At 44.3% G+C, this 20,954-nt stretch overlaps 1 protein-coding gene across 14 annotated transcripts in view; it reads left to right on the top strand.

Moving 5' to 3' along the window:
• LOC121281854 (transmembrane protein 33-like) overlaps positions 1-20,954 on the top strand; it is a 192,746-nt gene that overhangs the window by 145,796 nt on the left and 25,996 nt on the right. For 12 of the 14 annotated variants that reach the window (XR_005943967.1, XM_041194923.1, XM_041194926.1 and 9 more), the window contains one exon: positions 12,339-12,422. Coding sequence is in view for 13 of the 14 variants with exons in the window: in XM_041194923.1 (XP_041050857.1) it covers positions 12,339-12,422 (84 nt within the window). In the remaining variant the exon portion in view is untranslated. The remainder of the gene's footprint in view (positions 1-12,338; positions 12,423-20,954) is intronic. The other 2 variants (XM_041194925.1, XM_041194933.1) reach the window with 1 other exon arrangement.

Raw genomic sequence — 20,954 nt, 5'->3', positions numbered from 1 at the left:
GTGCTGTTTCCCCAGGATGGGAGGAGGAGGCCCCCCCCCCCCCCCCCCCCCCCCCCACATGGTGAAGCGTGCCTGGGAGGAGGTGGCGGAGGTGGTGAGCTCCCGCGACGTGATGCGGCGCACCTGAATCCAGTGCCATAAGCCCTTCAATGATTTGTTGCACTTTGGAAGGGTGAGTACCATGTTGGTGTTGGGCATTTAACCCGGCAGGTAGCCTTAGCCATTGAGGCCCCCCCCCCCCCCCGCCCCAAGTATTACTCTTGTGACTGCATTGACTCCTATTGGGCATTTGTCGCACGCTGAGTGGGCAAGCAGATAGTGCCCATGCTTACATCAGCCTCAGTGGTTCATGAGAAGATGGGTTCTTCCCACACCATGTGTTGGTCTTTGTCACACATGACTAGTCTGGGGACAACCTGCAGGAGATGCAGCTAAGCGCGTACTCATAACTCTAACACATGTCCTATTCACGGTGATGAGATTGTGGAACGGAAGCCTCAAGGTCTCGTAGCTGAGAGCCATCTGCTGCCTTCGATGCCACACCTAGTTATGCCTCCTTGCCATGGGAGCTAAGACCGTGTGTTTCTGAAAGTGATGGACGCAGAATGTGTCCAAGGTGGTTGTTGGGGGGTAGTTGGGAGCGGTCGTACTATATTTTTGTGACCAATCAGCAGTAGCGTGGAGAGGAGGCACTGGAGACCTGAGATGGGCCACTGTGGTTGGGGTATGGCGTGCACATGCAGAGTACATGAGCGATTAGCCCCAATGAATGGTCGTCTCTGTTTTGCAGGAGAAAACTGCACACAATGCTTCTGAGCGTTTGCACACTGGAGGCGGCCAGGCCCAGTTGGTGATATTGAGCCACTTTGAGCAGGAGGCCCTGGAGCTTGAAAGGCACCATGCGCCCAGGTCCATAGGTGTCGGTGAGGCTGAGGTGGAGCGGCAGGTATTTGAGGTCCACAGTCACATCCTCTATGTCTTCCCACCATCCAAAGCACTGATGATTGTTGGAATCGTTAATGTAGCAACACTGCTCATTCGCAGACTGATAGAGTCAGAGGTGTAGGTCATAGACAAAGGTCCCTCGGCCCTTTGAAGATGCACGTGTGTCAAGCACCTTCCAAAGTCGCCTTATTCCATTTCTGACCACTATCCCCATGGCCTTGTATGCCATGGCATTGCAACCGCACATCCAAATACTTATTTGATGTTAGGAGGGTTTCTGCATCCACCACCCTTTCAGCCAGTGTGTCCCACATTACTATGTGCAAAAGTTCCTCATCACCTCAGCTGTTAACCTCATGCCCCTTACCTTAAATAAATGCCACCAGGTTAGTCATCCCTCCACCAAGGGGAAAAGTTGCTTTCTGCCTACCCTATCTATACCCCTCATAATGTTATGAAACTCAATAATGCCACCCCCCCCAATCTCCTGTGCTCCACGGCAAATATCACCAGTGTATGCTATGTGTCCTCATAACTCCAACTCTCCAGCCCAGCATGCATCTTGGTCAGTGACCCCTGCAGCCGCTTTACTCCAATCACATCCCTCCCATGAAGCGCTGATCACAACTGAAGATAGAAGTATAGCAGTGGCCTCGGCAGCATTTTCTGCACTTGCAACATGACTTCCCCCTTCCTACATTCTATTCCTCGGCTAATAAAGGCAAATATGGCATTTACCTTCTTAAATGTCTTATGTACCTGTCCCGCTACCTTAACGGGCCTGTTGACATGCCCAGCAAGGTCCCTCTAATCGTCCTTACTTTCCACGGTCCTACCATTCCTCGTGTATTCCCGTACCTTGTTTGTCCTGCCCAAGTGCATCACCTCACACTTATCCACATAACATTCCATTTGACATTCCTTAGGCCACCTGACCAGCCCGTCTGTATCTGCCTGTAATGTTTGGGCCTCCTCCTGACTATTTGCCACCCCACCAATGTTCCCCTCCTTAGGTCCTGGAAGGTTGAGCGCATTATGAGCCTGGGGGAAAGGGATGAAGTGTGTCACTGTGTGGACGCTAACTGATCCACTATCCTTGTTATTATTTTCAGCATCATCAGAGACTGGCAACCAGGTTCCATTACAGATGCCCCCCTCACACTTGAGGGCCCTGAACTGTCACCTGCGTCATACCATTTCTTCGAGGCAGGCACCAGCGCAGATACTAGCACCTCGGTGGGAATTGTAACTTCGGCTAGTGTCCCAGGGCACAGTGGAGAGGGCGCGTCACAATCACTGGAGGAGATGGCAGAGACAGAGAGTACCAATGGTGCCAGCAGCCGGAGGACTGCAGGGGACCAGGCATATGCTGAGTTGGGCCGTGATGATGTGCCTCTGGAGTCGTCCGCGACACAGCAGCTGCAGGAAATGCAGCCAGCTGTGCGGGAGCATCTGATAGTGTTGCATGAGACTATGCTTCATTTGGTGTCCATGGTGGAGGAGTCCACGAGGAGCATGAGTGATGCCATGAGCCTCATGTCAGAGTGTCATTCTTCCTCCATGGAGAGAATGGCAACTCTCCTGGAAAGGGGCTTCCAGGAGAACAACCAGCTTCTCCTGGGGTTATGCTCGGACCTGTAGGCCCTCTCAGCGCCAGTGGCCACAGCTGATCATTGGCAATATGGGAGATGCCAGAGCTTGGTGCCCATCCATCTACGATGAGCAGGGAGGTCCGAAGCAACCTCACGTTGGCGCAGCAGCTGCCTGTCGTCTCTGCGAACTCCTCTCAGGGCGCTCCAGATGAGGGCAGCACCTCCTCTGCCCCTCTGTCAGTGACCATTGCATCCGTTGAGGCTGTGACAACTGGAGAGATGCCAGCTGTGGAACTGGCCACTCCCTCCCAGGCGGGGCCAGCACAGGCTCCACCGGCCAGAGAACATCTGCCAAGGCCAACAGGACAGCAGAGTCAGCAGGCTGTCTCAGAAGCCACGCCGAGCGATGGGGCGGCACCATGACGTAGCACTTGTAAACGTAAACATAAAGCACCTTAGGCACAGCACGGATTTCTCACTGGTGCATTTGTGTTGGCCCTAGAATAGGGAATTATTATTTTTTGCAGTTGTAAAAACGTTTTGGATTCATTTTGTTGGAACATATGATGGATCAAAATAAAATCCAGATGTGTTACCATAGCTGAGGATGGCTCCTTTGTGCTGCATTTGTATATTTTACGGACATGTTATGAATGTTTGAATGGACATTGAGGTTTATGTCCAAAGCCCTTAGCTGCAGCTGATGAAATGGAAGATGCAGCACTTAAGTGCCGCGTATGGAAGCGCCAGGCAATGCTGAACCTCCAGATCCATTTGTGTGGAGCTGGCTGAAGGCTCGTTTGATTACAGTCTCCCGGGTGTCCCTGCCTCTTTGGTGTGGTGCTGAGTCAGCGTTCAGCCCCTCATCATTGCCCTGTGCTTTGTCATCCTCTGAATCAGTGCTGGACTCATCGTGTGCAGCCACATCCATTGCATCAACGTCTTCATCGTCCTCTGCGTCTCCCTTTTCCAACGCAAGATTCTGCAGAGCACAGCATGCAATCACTATCACAGAGACACGATCAGGAGGGTACTAGAGTGTGCCGCCGCCGCCTGCGCCCCCCCCCCCCCCCCCCCCCGTGTGGTCCAGGCATTGGAAGCGCATCTTGAGAAGACCGATAGCTCTCTCAACCACAGCCCTTGTGGAGGTGTGGCTCCTATTGTACCGCTGCTCAGCTTCTGTTCTTGGATGGCGGAGATGTGTCATGAGCCACCTTCTGAGGGGATAGCCCTTGTCACCCAGCAGCCATCCATCAAGCCGGGCTGGAGCATTGAAGAGCCCCGGCACCTGCAAGTGTCTGAGGATGTAGGCATCGTGGGAGCTGCCTGGATACCTTGCACAGACTTGTAGAATCAGCATCCTGTGATCACACACTATCTGCATGTTCATGGAGTGGAAGCCCTTCCTGTTGACGAAGGCACCGGGCTCACCTGCTGGCGCCTTGATGGCTACATGTGTGCAGTCTATAGCACCCTGGACGCGGGGGAAGCCAGCAATGGCCGCAAGGCCTCTGGCTCACTGTGCCTAACTTGCCTGGTCGCAGTGGAAGTGGTTGGAGGTCAATGCACGGCTGAACAGAATATCTGTAACCTGCTTGACACAAGTGTGGACAACTGTTTGGGAGACACTGCAAAGATCATCCACCAAGCCCTGGAAGGAGCCAGAGGGCAACTGTGACCTTCAGAGCCGCTTGCATGGGGTGTCCACCCACACAGTTAGGAGAGATCTCAAGGCCAATCATCTGACAGTCGGAGCCTCCTTCGGCACTGCACCTCAATCATATTGAGGTAGCTGCTTCTCTGCCTGTATACCCTGGCAGCAGGATAGTGACGTCTTCTGCGGCCCTTCCACCTTGGACTACTTCTTGGCCCAGCGCCCCTTGTGCCTGCAACTGTACTCCCAAAGGTGGCTCCCCTGGAGGCTGATTGTCCACTCCTGGCCTCTTCTTCATTCTAGCCCTCCCTTCCTCCTCAGAGGAGCTGCCTCCAGTGTTTATATCAGAACCCATAGCCAGGCTAAAGAGAGGTCTCAGGAAAGCTGCAGGCCCGATAAAGATCCCTGAGTGAAGAGTGCTGAGCTGAAGGCTCAAAGTACACATAAAGCTGCTGGAATTCATTCTGAACTGCTATAGATCACACAGACAAGTTTAAAAAACTTTCTGCAATAAATACTTTACAGGCCAGATTGACAACCCCACTGAGCCCTCTTATCCTGCCCATGGATGAGTTTTATTAAAAAGTTGCTTACCCACCTGCCCATTGCGCCCATGCGCCTAGCTGAAGATCACACGGGCACCTGAAAATCGGCATCAATTGCCAAGTTAAGGGCCTTAACTAGCCCATTAATTAATGGCAGTCACGTGTCGCATTTCATCGCGCACCCACCCAACGAAATATTGCGATGGTGCGCGGTGACGCCAGGACGCTCGCCCGACGTCACCGCGCTTCATTTTATGCGCTGACGTGCGGGGCCCGCCCCCCACATGTCACCCAGAAAATTCTGCCCCTTTAAGTCTTTTATCAACATAAAATGTACTTAGGATTTTTTTTTTGTATGGACTTCACAGAATCACACAGTGCAGAAGAGGCTCTTCTTCGGCCCATCAAGTCTGCACCGACACGTGAGAAACACCTGACCTACCTACCTAACCCCATTTATCAGCACTTGGCCCATGGCCTTGAATGTTATGAAGTGCCAAGTGCTCATCCAGGTACTTTTTAAAGCATGTGAGGCAACCTGCCCCCACCACCCCCCCACCCCCCAGACAGTGCATTCCAGAGCATCATCACCCTCTGGGTAAAATTGTTTCTCCTCACATCCCCCCAAACCTCCTGGCCCTCACCCTGAACTTTTGTCGTCTCGTAACTGACCCTTCAACTAAGGGGAAAAACTGCTCCCTATCCACAATGTCCATGCCCCTCATAATCTTGTGTACCTCGATCAGGTCACCCCTCAGTCTTCTCTGTTCCAACGAAAACAGCCCAAGTCTATCCAACCTCTCTTCATAACTTAAATAATTTCAGGCAACATCCTGATGAATCTCCTCTGCACCCCCTCCTGTGCAATCATATCCTTCCTATATTGTGGCGACCAGAACTGCACACAATACTCCAGCTGTCGCCTCACCAAGGTTCTATACAACTCCCTACTTTTGTAATCTATGCATCAATTGATAAAGGCAAGTGCCCTGAATGCCTTTTTCACCACCCCACTAACATGCCCCTCCGCCTTCAGAGATCTATGGATACACACGCCAAGGTCCCTTTGTCCCTCAGAACTTCCTAGTGTCATGCTGTTCATTGAATACTTCCTTGTCAAATTACTCCTTCCAAAGTGTATCACTTCATACTTTTCAGGGTTAAATTCCATCTGCCACTTATCTGCCCATTTGACCATCCCGTCTATATCTTCCTGTAGCCCAAGATACTCAACCTCACTGTTAACCACCCGGCCAATCTTTGTGTCATCCGCAAACTTACTAATCCTACCCCCACATAGTCATCTATGTTGTTTATATAAATGACAAATAATAGGGGACCTAGCACAGATCCCTGTGGTACACTGGACACTGGCTTCAAGTCACTAAAGCAGCCTTCTGTCATCACCATCTGTCTCCAAAAACTAAGCCAATTTTGAATCCACCTTATCAAATTACCCTGTATCCCATGTGCATTTGCCTTCTTTATAAGTCTCCCATGTGGGACCTTGTCAAAGGCTTTGGTGAAATCCATATAAACTACATCAACTACACTACCCTCATCTATACACCTCCTCAAAAAATTCAATCAAATTTGTTAGGCATGACGTTCCTCTGTCAAAGCCATGCTGACTATCCCCGATTCAAACTTTGCATCTCCAAGTGGAGATAGATTCTCTCCTTCAGAATTTTCTCCAATAGTTTCCCTACCACTGACATGGGACTCACTAGCCTGTAGTTCCCTGGCTTATCTCTACAATCCTTCTTAAATAGCGGAACAACATTAGCTGTTCTCCAGTCCTCTGGCACCTTCCCCGTGGCCAGAGAGGAATTAAAAATTTGGGTCAGAGCCCCAGCGATCTCCTCCCTTGCCTCCCTCAGTAGTCTGGGACACAAATCATCCGGACCTGGAGATTTGTCCACTTTTAAGCCTGCCAATACCTCCAATACCTTGTCACTCTTTATATCAATTTGATCAAGAACCTTGCAGTCCCTCTCCCAAGCTCCATATCTTCATCCTCATTCTCTTGGGTTAAGACGGATGTGAAGTATTCACTCAACGCTCTACCAATGTCCTCTGGCTCCACCCATAGATTGCCCTCTTGATCCCTGCTCTTTCCCTGGTTATCCTCTTCTCAGTGATATACTCATAGAATATCTTGGAATTTTCCCTGCTTTTACCAGCCAGAGCTTTCTCATATCCCCTCTTTGCTCTCCTAATTGCTTTCTTAAGCTCCACCCTGCACTTTCTGTACTCTACTAGTGCCTCTGCTGATTTGCTCCCCTTGTACCTGCTAAAAGCCTCTCTCTTCCTTCTCATCGCATCCTGAATATCTCTGGTCATCCAAGATTCTCTGAGCTTGTTACTCCTTCCTATCACCCTAAAGGGAACATGTTGAGCCTGTACCCTCCCCATTTCCTTTTTGAACGCCCTCCCCCCCCACCCCACCCTCACTGCTGTTCTGTAGATTTCTCTATAAGTAGCTGTTCCCAGTCTACCTTGGCCAGATCCTGCTTTATTTTACTAAAATCCGCTCTCCCCCAATCCAAAAATTTTTTTGAAACTTGTCTATTTCCTTGTCCATAACAAGCTTAAATTGTACTATGTTGTGGTTGCTTTCACTAAAATGCTCCCCCACCACCACCTCAGCCACTTGTCCGGCTTCGTTCCCCAGAATTAGGCCCAGCAGTGCGCCTTCCCTCGTTGCACCCTCTACATATTGACCTAAAAAGTTCTCCTGTACATATTTCAAGAAATTCACTCCATCCAAGCCCTTAACACTATGTCTATCCCAATTAATGTTGGGAAAGTTGAAATCACCTAATATAATTACCCTGCTGTTATTGTTTTTACACACCTCTGCAAATTGTGCACATATTTGCTCCTCAATTTCCCACTGACTATCTGGGGGTCTATAATAAACACTTAACAATGTGGCTGCCCCTTTTTTATTCCTAAACTCTACCCACAAAGCTTCATTCAATGCCCTCTCCAAGATATCATCTCTCCTTACTGCAGTAACTGACTCCTTAACTAATAATGCATTGCCTCCTCCTTTTTTACCCCCTTCCCTATCATGCCTGAAGATTCTATATCCTGGAATGTTGAGCTGCCAATCCTGCTCCTCCCTCAACCACGTCTCTGTGATGGCTACTATATCACAATTCCATCCATTAACTCATCCATTTTACATGTAATACTCCTGGCATTAAAGTAGAGGCAATCCAGCCTTGCCTTACTCCCCTGAAACTTAATGCGGCTATACTCCCTCTGACTTGATTGTTTTACTGTATTATGATGTGTCCCTATTCTGCTAACATTCTGTGTCCCCTCCCCCTACTGAATTAGTTTAAACTCCTCCCAAAACACTAGCAAACCCTCCTGCAAGGATGTTAGTCCCGCTCTAGTTCAGATGTAGACCGTCCCGCTTGTACAGGTCCCACTTGCACAATGACGTGGCACTTCATGAAATAATAAAAGTAATTAATCAAGATTTTAGCAAAATGGAAAGTCAATTGACATAAGTCTTCTATGATTCTTCTATGAAGCGCAAATATTGGTAATAAACACAACTTAATGGTTTTCAGAGAGAAAGTAGGTGAACAGCAGTTGCCACAGAATCATTTTAACTCCATTGCACTCTGTACAAATTATTTTGTTTTGATTTGATTAGCTGTTAATTCTGTAGATGAAGTTACTTTTAGCATTACCTCATCTGCAGCAGTAGTATTATTTTTGTGCTAGGGCATCAAATGTTGAGGCATAACTGTCAGTCTTCAAATTTTGGGCTGTAATTAAGTGAAAAATTGGCTTTTGGGGCCAGCGAAGGAACACTTCTAAATGGATCCATCTCAAATTTAAATGATTGAACCTTCAAAGCAAGAGAAAAAGTGAATCAAATGTGTACTGAACTCAAAAATAAGCCACATTTGATAGAAATCAAGTTAAAAGACAAATTAATAAAACTACGAGTAAGTGAGGAGAAGATGGGGAGAGGAAAAGGAAAATGTTGTTTTAGTTGTATAGTTGGTACAGAAAGAAAACTACTTCTGACATTTGAATAGTTTTGTTGCTGGAGCAGAGTTTCTTTTAGCACCTATTCAACTGGGTAGTGAACTGATAATTACGGGAATTTGAAATATTCATACTATATACACGGTAGTGTCATGATCATTAACAAAAATTATATCCCATATAATTGGGCAGAATATTGCATTCGTCAGGTGGGCATGCTATGATCCAAACGAGCATAAAATGACACGCGATGACATCAGGCGAGTGTCCCGACGTCATCGCGCACTTAGACAATATTTTGGTCAGTGGCCGCGCGCGGGAGTCGACAGTGTGCCCACCGACAATTAACAGGCCTATTAAGGCCATTAAAGATCTAATTGAATGACATTTTTCGCTGCCCATCCAACCTTACAGGCGGGATGAGGTTTTGATCAGTGATTAAAAATGAAATAAAAATTTTTCAAACTAATTTCTAACATGTCCCTGCTCATGTGACAGAATCAAATGAGGGGACGTATTAACATTTTTAACTTCTTTATTTTTTATTTTCAAAATCCTTCAGCTTCCTGAGGCAGCTCTGGAATTCAGGGAGATTTGAATGTGCACGCATGCGCGAACATCTGTGCTCACACTCCTCCCGCCCCCACCCTAGCAGCACATGTTTCACGCTGGATGGTTGTTAATTGGCCAGACAGTGTGAAATCACGGTCGGAGCCCTATCACGGATAGCGGTCGGCTTCCCAACCGCTCCCGGGCCCCCCCGCACCGAGCCCGGCCGACCATCAGAAAATCCTGGCCATTATTTCCTTGAATTTAAGACCGAGATTATGTATATACTCTAAAATTCAGATTACATCTTAGGTTTTGTAAATATTAATAATAGCAATTTGATTCTTAGTCCACAACGGTAAAATAAGTGCCACAAGCTATATTTTTGTCAATCTGGAATCGATCTAAAATCATTTAGAGCAGTGCAGCCTGTTTATAAAGAATAAAAATGTCAAAACATGTTTCAATTATTTATTATAACGCTGGATTTTCCAGTTTTTATTGTATTATTGGAGTGATCTAACAGTGTAAAAGCTAAATAAGTTACTGAAACTGTTTTATGTAATTAATAAATATACACACATATAAAGCACCACTGGATTTCTGTCACTCCTATTAAATGACATTGATTGCCTTTCATCTCAGGGGCATGTCTTCAAATCCAGCCAAGACCGATAGGATAAAAGATCCTTTTTTTGGCTGTTAATATTCTATGTGAAATAAGGTTAGACAGTTTTAATGTAGCTGCACAGCACAAAACTGTCCCCAATTCAACATTAATTAGCAATCTCACGCAGAGAGGCCACAGAACTGCTGATGTGTGAAGTGCAAGAATACTGCATGAATGCACTGCAGATTGCTCTTCTGAGTTTTGGATTGAGGCATGTTACTGGACTGAATAGAGGGAGTTTTTATCTGCATCTGGCTAGGAGTGCTTTAAGCTAACACTAACTGCCAGAAATGCAAATAATTCCATTACCCTGCACTAACATTCCCATCCTTGATGAGCATGAAAATTTCCAAGAAAAAAAGGACATTTTTCCATTTTTTTTTCTTTGACAAGTAGCATTTTTGGGCACAGCAATGTATTCATATGTATATCTGTTGTAGTAGAATTAGTCATTTGGTAGTACAGAACTTAAGTACTGCTGAAAAAAAGAGTTGGCCTGCCCAGTTTGAATTTGAACAAAGCTGGGCAGTTAACTGTTCCATGCTGTGTTCTCCATGGCAACACTTCCACCAAGTCCACTTACCAACCAATCAGCACTCTCTTTTCATGCAGTATGAATTGTTCCTGCGTTACAGTTGGTAATTTCTTGCAAGCTAACCTGATGAGTGCAAGACAAAAAGCTTTGATAGCATGTTTCTTTTTTCTCTAATAGAATTGTTTGGTTAGTTTAGAAGTATCTGTCACAGTAAACATAGCATATACTTTATCTGTATAGCAGGAATTTATAATACTTTAGTGGAAGAGGAAAATTAATTGTATGATCTGTCTAATATGCATACATATTCACATTTGTATAGTTAGCATATGTAGCTTGTTTTCCAGATTAAAATACATTTCACACCGAATATGAATGGGTTTTTTGGAAGAAAAAAATCAGACAGGAAAGCTGATCCACAACCACTAGCTTATTGCCTGCGTCCAAATTGAAAATTACCTCCAAATTTCATGATGTATTGGAGAAACCTCTTTATGAATTAACTTAATGTAGGAGATTTCCTCTGCATAATCAAATCATAACCCTGTTCCTTGGTTGAACATTTCTGATACTTATACTACACAAGGCCTGATTTTCACTCCGTGCATGTGTATGGGCTTTGAGTGAGTTAAAATCTCACTTTTTTTTGTCTAAATTAAGCAAGCTTTGGTAATTGTTTCTTTACTTTTATGAAAAGATTTGCATGATTTTTATATTTAGTGAAAAGCCTATATTTTATGAAGCGTGAAGCTTCTTACTCGTATTTCATTTTGCAGATTTCCAGAACTAGATCATATTAACATTATTAAGGTTTTGGGTAATAAAATTTTGGAACTCATACCATATAGTATCTCCTTGGGTTCAATATCATTGGTCTTGTCCAGAAGTTAAAAAAAGGCACAAGACAGAAGTTGGTAACTTGTCTGAGTAATTAGAAAAACACACACCTATTGTGTTGGAAAGCCCTTTAACCTCTCTGTCAGTCTGTGAATAGAGTAATAAAATAAAAATAGATATTACACATCAGAAGATAACCTTTTGAAACAGGACAGCTGAAAGGACACTCCGTTTTTCTAAAAGAGAAAGCCGTGAATGCCTTCATGGAGGCAAAGAGGTCAAAAATGATGGCAGATAGAAGACATTCCAAATACATTAAGTGTGATGACCCATTTGTTCACAAAGTGTGGCATGTTCTTATTTTGTGTAATTACATAAAGATCAGTTGCATTAATTCAACCAAGAGATTAGAATTATATTAATTATAAATAATTATTTGTGGTGAAATAAAGCAGTTTAAGAATTCATAACAAACCTCTCTTCGTTAAGTGCTTGCTCAGAGATATTGAAGGAGTACATGTTGAAAAGAATCGTATATCCAAAATATAGTTAGTCACAAAAGAATATGATTGTTACATGCTATCTCATACCAATAGATGTAGAGTACTATGGGGTCAACTACCATAAAGATAAGATCACTTAGTGAAGGTATCCACAGTAGTCACAAATTTGCAACTACAAGGAAGGACATTGATATAGTATCAACTGGTTCACCCAGTTAAGAACTGGCTTATACCTTATTGACTGAATGACTATGAAAGGGGAATTAGTAATCTCCAAAAGGAATTGTTTTTAAAAACATTCTTTTATATACGTGCAAGAAATAGAGACAAGTAAATGTTGTTTATCTGTTACCACTTGATTACTTCAATCTATTTGTCAGTACTTTGTTCTGGATTCCGATTACAGCTGAATGTCTTTGATGTATCACTTTGATCTTAATTTTTATGTTCAAAGTTATTAAATTGTCAACCAGATGCATGTGTTTGATTCACAGAGGCCGGGCTCATTTATTCCTCCCCTTCTTCTACTATCGTTTCCTGACCCTAAGGTACGCATCTCGAAGGAATCCCTACTGCAGGTAGGTAAAACATTTGTTTATATGCTTGAATAAGGTATTAATTGTTAGCAAGACTACAAAATAACATGTGGATAGGTAATAGTATTCAGATAATGCTGCATTTAACCAAAACACTAAAGTTTTAAACTTTTGGTAAATACATTACAAAATAAATCATTATTTATATTCCGTAATACAGACTTTATAGATTTGGCTGTTGGATGTGCATTAACTCAATATAGTGTTCTGTATACAGCCAAAATAGAACATTTTTTTAAGATTTGGTCTTAATATCAAAATAGTAGTCATTTTGTATAATGTGTGCCATATGTCTTTGCTATAATTTAATCCTTTAGTCATTTATTTGTGAACGGGTACAGGAATTTGATTTTTTGCTATTACTTTAAATTTTAAACATTTGGATCTAAAGTGACTTCGGAATAATTTGTGTGTCCTAGTTAGAGGAACGGAAACAAAAACACCGCCTTGTACCTACACTCTCTAGGCATTATTTCTCTCCGACATTGTAGCTCGTCAGGAATTGAATCAGAAAACATTATCATACTGTTTCAACTGGCTACAACAAACTTTCTATTGTCATTTCCTTATGGCCAAACTTGTTTTTAAAATTATTTTAATACCTCGGTACGCCTTGCAAAAGCAGATTTAAGGTGTGCAAACATTTCCACAGAAAGCCAATAGCGTCCCTTCAGACCTCATAAAATATGACAGTAAAAATTATGTAAATTGTAAACTGTGCATGTTGTACCTGATTGGACACTAGTTTCAATGGTAAAAGCAAAAAACTGCAGATGCTGGAAATCCAAAACAAAAATAAAAATACCTGGAAAAACTCAGCAGGTCTGACAGCATCTGCGGAGAGGAATACTGTTAACGTTTCGAGTCCGTATGACTCTTCAACAGGACTAAGGAAAAATTGAAGAGAGGTGAAATATAAGATGGTGGTTGGGAGTGGGGTGGGTGGGGGGGCGGCGGCAGTGGAACAGGTAGAGCTGGATAGAGGGCCAGTGATAGGTGGAGATTGCCAAAAGCTGTCATAGACAAAAGGACAAAGAGGTGTTGATATTAGCTAAGAAATGTGCTAATAGGTGACATTAAGGGTAGAAAGCAGGACGGGCAAGGTACAGATAGCCCTGGTGGGGTGGGGGGAAGGGATCGAAATAGGCGAAAAGGTAGGGATAAAACAATGGATGGAAATACATTTAAAAATAATGGAAATAGGTGGGAAAAGAAAAATCTATGTAAGTTATTGGAGAAAAGGGGGATCGGAAAGGGGGTGGGGATGGAGGAGAGAGTTCATGATCTAAAGCTGTTGAACTCAATATTCAGTCCGGAAGGCTGTAAAGTGCCTAGTCGGAAGATGAGGTGCTGTTCCTCCAGTTTGCATTGAGCTTCACTGGAACATTGCAGCAGGTCAAGGACGGACATTTGGGCATGAGAGCAGGGTGGAGTGTTGAAATAGCAAGTGACAGGGAGGTCTGGGTCATGCTTGCGAACAGACCGAAGGTGTTCCGCAAAGCGGTCACCCAGTCTGTGTTTGGTCTCTCCAATGTAGAGTAAACTGCATTGGGAGCAGCAAATGCAGTAGACTAAATTTGCTTCACATGAAAGGAGTGTTTGGGCCCTTGGACGGTGAGGAGAGGGGAAGTAAAGGGGCAGGCGTTACACTTTCTGCGGTTGCATGGGAAGGTGCCGTGGGAGGGGGTTGAGGCGTAGGGGGTGATGGAGGAGTGGACCAGGGTGTCCCGGAGAGAACGATCCCTGCAGAATGCCGCATTTCTGGGGGTGGGAACACCCTCACACCCTCACACCTTCCTCTCCCTCCCAGAAACATGATAGGGTCCCCCTTGTCCTCACTTATCACCCCACCAGCCTCCACATTCAAAGGATCATCCTCCACCATATCCGCCAACTCCAGCATGATGCCACCCCCAAACATATCTTTCCTTCACCCCCCTGGCGGCATTCCACAGGGATCATTCCCTCCAGGACACCCTAGTCCACTCCTCCATCGCCCCCTACACCTCAACCTCCTCCGACAGCACCTTCCTATGCAACTGCAGAAGGTGCAACCCCTGCCCCTTTACTTCCCCTCTCCTCACCGTCCAAGGGCCCAAACACTCCTTTCAAGTGAAGCAGCATTTCACTTGCACTTCCCTTAATTTAGTCTACTACATTCGCTGCTTCCAATGCAGTTTCCTCTACGTTGGAGAGACCAAACACAGACTGGGTGACCGCTTTGCGGAACACCTTCTGTCTGTCCACAAGCATGACCCAGACCTCCCTGTCGCTTGCCATTTCAACACTCCACCCTGCTCTCATGCCCACATGTCCGTCCTTGGCCTGCTGCAATGTTGCAGTGAAGCTCAATGCAAGCTGGAGGAACAGCACCTCATCTTCCAACTAGGCACTTTACAGCCTTCCGGACTGAATATTGAGTTCAACAACTTTAGATCATGAACTCTCTCCTCCATCCCCATCCCCTTTACGATCCCCCTTTTTTCTAATAATTTACATAGATTTTTCTTTTCCCACCTTTTTCCATTATTTTTAAATGTATTTCCATCCATTGTTTTATCCCTACCTTTTCACCTATTTCGATCCCTTCCCCCCACCCCACTAGGGCTATCTGTACCTTGCCCGTCCTGCTTTCTACCCTTAATGTCACCTATTAGCACATTTCTTAGCTAATATCAACACCTCTTTGTCCTTTTGTCTATGACATCTTTCGGCAATCTCTGGCCCTCTATCCAGCTCTACCTGGCCCACCACCACCCGCCCCCCACCACCAACCCCCCACCCCCCCCAACCAGCTTATTTTTCACCTCTCTTCAATTTTTCCTTAGTTCTGTTGAAGAATCATATGGACTCGAAACATTAACTGTATTCCTCTCCACAGATGCTGTCAGACCTGCTGAGTTTTTCCAGGTATTTTTGTTTTTTGTTTTGACTAGTTTCAATGGTCTCCTTAGGTTCTTTCGCTTGTATTTGATCAATTTTGTTTCCTCAAGGATAGTACATTGGGTTAGCATCAGTGGTAAGAAAGGAATAGATTTGCTGTACACATTCAGTTGTGCTCATTATCCTGGCAGCACGCATTCTGTTTAGTAGCACTGATGAAAGATAGCCTCGTTGTGCTCCTCATTTGTTCAATAAATGCGTACAGTTGATGGAGTGATGGAATTAAACCGGCATTAAATCTGCTGCTGATAATGAGGTGAAAGGACATTGTATTGATAAGACTGGTTTTATCTACAAGCTGTAAGATTTAGGTTACGTGAAGCTAAGGAAAATGCTAAATTTAAAAGTGAGATAGCTATTGCCAGTGCAAGGTTTTCCTCTGGATTTTTTTTTAACAGAGAAAATTAAATGTAATGCTGGACACCAGCATAGCAAAATTATGGAACAGAAGAATGCAGCAAATCTTTATTTTAAGAAAATTATAATGCATGGTGAAGGAAAAGTGCTAGTTGGCAAATATGCAGGTTTGGAGGAACAAGAATGAAAATGTCAGTGGAGCATTAGCAAAAGTAATGTCAAAGCAAAGGCACATAAAAGAAAGTTTGAGAAAGCAGGAAGAAGGTTGGATACTTGAGATAAGAGGGATTGCCGATCAGCTGACAAACTTTTCATTCTTATCTGGGAGTGGGAAAGGGGTGTCAGAAGCACATCCCCAGATATGTGAATAGTATTTGTGTCTTGGATGGAAAAAATTGAGAGTTATTGAGGAAAGGAAGTGTCAGTACAGCAGAGGCAAGCAGTTTTACTGGAGACTGCTTTGGCAATGTGAGGTTCATGGGACTGTGGAAATTCAGTTAAGGTCAGCATAAAACTAGGAATGTCAATAGATGGAAAATAAAAATAGAAGGAATCACCAAAAGTAAGAGATGTTTGCTGTTAGACTTGCAAAAGGCGTAATTAAACTATCTTCGGTATATTGCTGAAATTTTCATTATAGTGACATATGGTAATATATATCATGTTCTGCAATAGTGATTTCTGAAATAAGTTGATAGAATCAACTTTTTTTGAATGGGTAAGAATGGGAGGAAGGCTATTAATGCAGAAAAGGAGCAGAGTGGGAGAGGTCAGGACCCCAGAAATCCCTGAATCGATCGTGATTTGAAAGGAATCTAGAAATCTGTGAAGTTAGCTTTTGTGTGAATATTTTTGGTAACTTGTTTAGAAATATATTGTGACAGACACTGCCAAAAGCTTGAAGGATGTTGTGAGGATTGTGCTAAGATGCACCTGTAGGCGTATGAGTCAGGAAACATGAGGGCAACTTGCATGTTATAGGAGATAGGGGGAGATGGTGGCATACATAGTGGTATTGTCACTAGATTAGTATTCCAGAGACCCAGGTTAATTCTCTGGGGACCGGGTTTGAATTCCACCACAGCGGATGGGGAAATTTGAATTCAATAAAAATCTAAAATCAAAACTCTGATGACGACCATGAAACCATTGTTGATTGTTGTAAAAACCCATCTGGTTCACTAATGTCTTTTAGGGAAGGGCCTTACCTGGCCTGGCCTACATATGACTCAAGACCCACAACAATTTGGTTAACTCTTAAAAAAGCCCTCTGAACGAGGGCAATTAGGGATGGGCAATAAATGCTGGCCTAGTCGGTGACGCCCAAATCCCATGAACGAGTATTAAAAAAAAGATAGTCCAAACCTAGCAGTTGTATGGTAATGAATAATTACAATAGCAGTTCCAATGAAAGATATGGAACAGTTTGGATAATGACTGCAGCAACTGTACTGCAGTAGCAGAATTTGAGAAAAAACAATTGACACATCTGTGAACTCCATACATTCACAGCAACAAACTGAGAGAACCATCAGAGACATCTGTGAATTTCATGCAGTCACAAAATAAATAGTCAAGTTACACATGCAGTTTGAGTTCTTTAAGCATCCAGTACATGGTATTTAAAAAAACAATCAGTTAGTGCCAAGAAACAATTAGTCAATAGTGAGTCATTGAATTTCCAAAAGCAGCAGATGGATTATAAGCATGACAGTGAAAAGGAAACATTATCTGAGATATATGCCATCCATTGCCCACTGTGGAAGCAAATGGAAAACAACTGTGTGAATCTGTTGTAATACATCATGTAAGAGTGAAGCAGATCTGGTTAAACCAGGGTAATTCCAATACAGCACCTGATATTAAATCAATCATTAATGAAAAATGGAAAGAAAAAGTTATGCAAGGGTACTCTGTTATATGAGGTGAAATGGGGGAAAAGCCAGATCAGAGTCTGGCCAATTTGTTATGACAAATGGTGCCTCATGAACATGGCCAATTCTTTGAATTTATGCACAGAATTTTCCCTTGGTAAAGTTGGACACTTTGGACTAACACCTCAGGTTACAACATTGTGTAAACTCATCCAGGGAATAGAATAGATCACAAATTTTGCAAATGTTGCCTGTGGGAACCTGTTACAGAATAACAAATGAAATGATAGATGGCTCTGTAAAAAGGTTACAGTGAAGATGATTTAATATTGATTGGATCATGCAGCAACAGTGATTAGTTAGGTGTCCCAATTTACTTTATTTAGGTGCAAGAATAATAATTTTGCTGCATCAGTTACAAGAGATGTGTGGTTCAAATTATTAATCTCTTGAAGGAACTATAAAATTCAAAATTAAGAATGGATCCAGTCAAAATGGAGAATTGTTTGCATGCCATCACTGGGCATATGAATCATACTACCTTTATTGAAAGAAAGATGGAAGCCAAAAATTAATATAGCTTTGCAGAATACTGTCTCCCTGCCAACAACTGTGCATTATCTATTATTATCTAAATGCCTTCAGACTTCTACTGCTGATGAGTTTTGTGGTAATCACTATTTTGACCTGAACAGGAGACGATGATCGTCTTATGAGGTTTATTCAGCTCCTATGTTGTCTCCAAGAGAATACCTGATGTGAGTAAAGTGATCAACAGTGACGCTAGATCATGCTCAATCCAACCTAGTTCTCCAACAAATGAAATCGATAATAGACTTTAAAACTGAAACTTGTTTAGCTTAAGGTGACTGAATGACCTGATGGGTTGGTATAAGGTCCAATCATTTCTAGGGCCTAGCTTAACGGACCACAGTATAGAACTGCTTTGACACGAGGGCCTGAATTGTCACTCACGGGTCAGGAGCACAGAGTCAGGATAATTCCTGCTCTGTAAGACCAGCCCTGGAGAAAGTGTCCCGGTCAGTTGGACTCTTGATCCGGGAGGCAGTTGAAAGTGTAAGTAGCAGAGGGTGACCCCAGAACAAGTGTAGAGGCTGCTGGGTGTGGAGGCAGGCTGGGCAGAAGTCTGGCCTCAGCACTCCAGCACTGTCTCAAGGTTTTTTCAAAAAGCCCTCCAGCCGTCATCCCCCACCCACACACACCCCTTCCTCGCCCACACACTCTTCCCATGCCCCATCCATGCCACCTCATACCCTCCATACCAGCTTATGCCCCTCTAACATTGGCATAGATGGCCATGGTATGTGTGGGGGACTGATGGGCTGCTTCGTGGCCTTTTATAGCCCCTGTGTCCCTCCACCCAACTCCCATGACCTTTTATAGCCTCTATGCCGACATTTGTCGCTCTATCGCCCAACATGGCCCTTTATAATCCATAGGCCAACAGTACCAACTCATGCCAACCCATTTCCCTTATCCACCATCTTTTGTCCTTACACCCTCCGTGGAAACATACCACGTATCCACCATGGGCAGACCTCAGGACCTAGGCTGTGAATAAATGAAATAAAGTTCTGAGGGCTGGATTTTACGTGGCCCTGCCAAGCGTGTTTTTAGAGGAGGGACACGTAAAATAGAGCGGGTACCAATCCACCCCCTGAGCTCACCCCCATACGAAGGCGTGGGCAAGCGCCAGAATCGGCACCCTGCCCGCCATATTTAAATAAATAACCAAGGGTCAACTGAGCTTGTTAACAAGCCAGTTGACCCGGATAATATGCTGCCCATGCCATAAGACGGTTGGTGTGGGCTGTCGGGTGGAAGTAGGCAGGCCATCTTTTCAAAAAACTTTTTAGGAGGATGGGAAGAAAGAAGGGGTACCATCTTCGGGAGCTGCCCTTTGCGCATCAGAGGGAAGACCCCCTAAGATAGTACCCTCCCTTTCCTCCTACCCAGCTGCTTTATAAAACACACCACTTCCACTCCCGCAACCGCCCCCCCCTCCTTAAACTGCCCAAACCCTCCCCGACCAAGATCCCAGACTTACCTGGCTCCAAGAACTAAGGGCCGCCTTCTTTGGCTTGCTTGAAGTCCCAGCAGCGCCCATTAATGCGCTTTTGGCACTGCGGGAGCTGCTGACCAATCCTATTGGCCGGCAGCTTCCAAAGGCGGGATTTCCTCCCCAGCAAGGGGCAGAAGTCCCACAGGCTGCCTATTTAGCCCACCAATAGCGCATTATGGCTGATGTCCAATGAGTTGGTTTCACACTGACTTTGCTTCCGAGGGCTGAGCCGTGGCGCACCCCCCCTCAACCCCCATTCCCATAATATGCTGCCCTTAGAGTCTATTGTAGACTTCATTTTAAGAGAACACACTTATTTTTAAAAAAAACCTTCATTACATATACATTCCTTCAACTACATAACCTCTTATAAAAGCAAACATTTAATTCAAGTACTTTTATTCGAGTGTTTAATCCCTTATGAAAGCAAATATTGGAATTCATAGTCCCACTTCAAAAAGTCTATAACCACTTGTAGCTGTCAATCAAATTGTGAAATGGCAGCAACCCCACTTTGGGGTTTAATCAGTCATGCAGCACTAATCCAGTAACAATACCCCTCAAGCTTATGTCAATAGACAGGGTGAAACGGAAAACAATGACAAGCCACGCAGTTTTTTTCAAAAATATAAAGGGCAGGAGTTCTAAATGGCTTGACAGTTACTTTTGACAGTTCCGATGAATTTATGTACTTTTTATCCATGGGTAGAATCTTCGGCTTGGCAAGCAAAATGACACATGGTGATATCGGGCGTGCATCCCAACATCACTGTGTGTCATTTAGATTTTCAGTTCAGCGGGTGTGGAGCTGACTCGGCTGCACCGCCGAACTGTCAAAGGCCTATTAAGGCCATTTAAAAAGCCATTAAAGCAATTAGCTGAGCTGCCCTTCCAACCTTAAGGTTGGCGGGCAGGCGAAGAGCCCAGGTGGCCTTTGCATTTTTCATGGAACCTCATCCACAGGCGGAATGAGGTTTCATGAATGTTTTTAAAGTGTTTGAAAATTTTTTAATAAAACTAAAGACTTGTGCCAGCTCATGTGACAGTTTCACATGCGGGGACATGTCCTTAATTTTTCTTTACATTTATTCAATGTTTTACAAGTGAAGATAATCTCCCTGAGGTACCTCTGTGCCTCGAGATTTCTGCACTCTTCCATGTGCATGCGCGAAAGAACGCATTCCCCGACTCAGGTAACACCTCCCCCCCATCCGCACAGGGAGCGCTCAGCACTTCTGGGTGCAAGTCACACTGGGC

The sequence above is a fragment of the Carcharodon carcharias genome, chromosome 9 (assembly GCF_017639515.1).
Source record: "Carcharodon carcharias isolate sCarCar2 chromosome 9, sCarCar2.pri, whole genome shotgun sequence".
Lineage (NCBI taxonomy): Eukaryota > Metazoa > Chordata > Chondrichthyes > Lamniformes > Lamnidae > Carcharodon > Carcharodon carcharias.
This window is presented reverse-complemented; position numbering and strand designations above follow the sequence as displayed.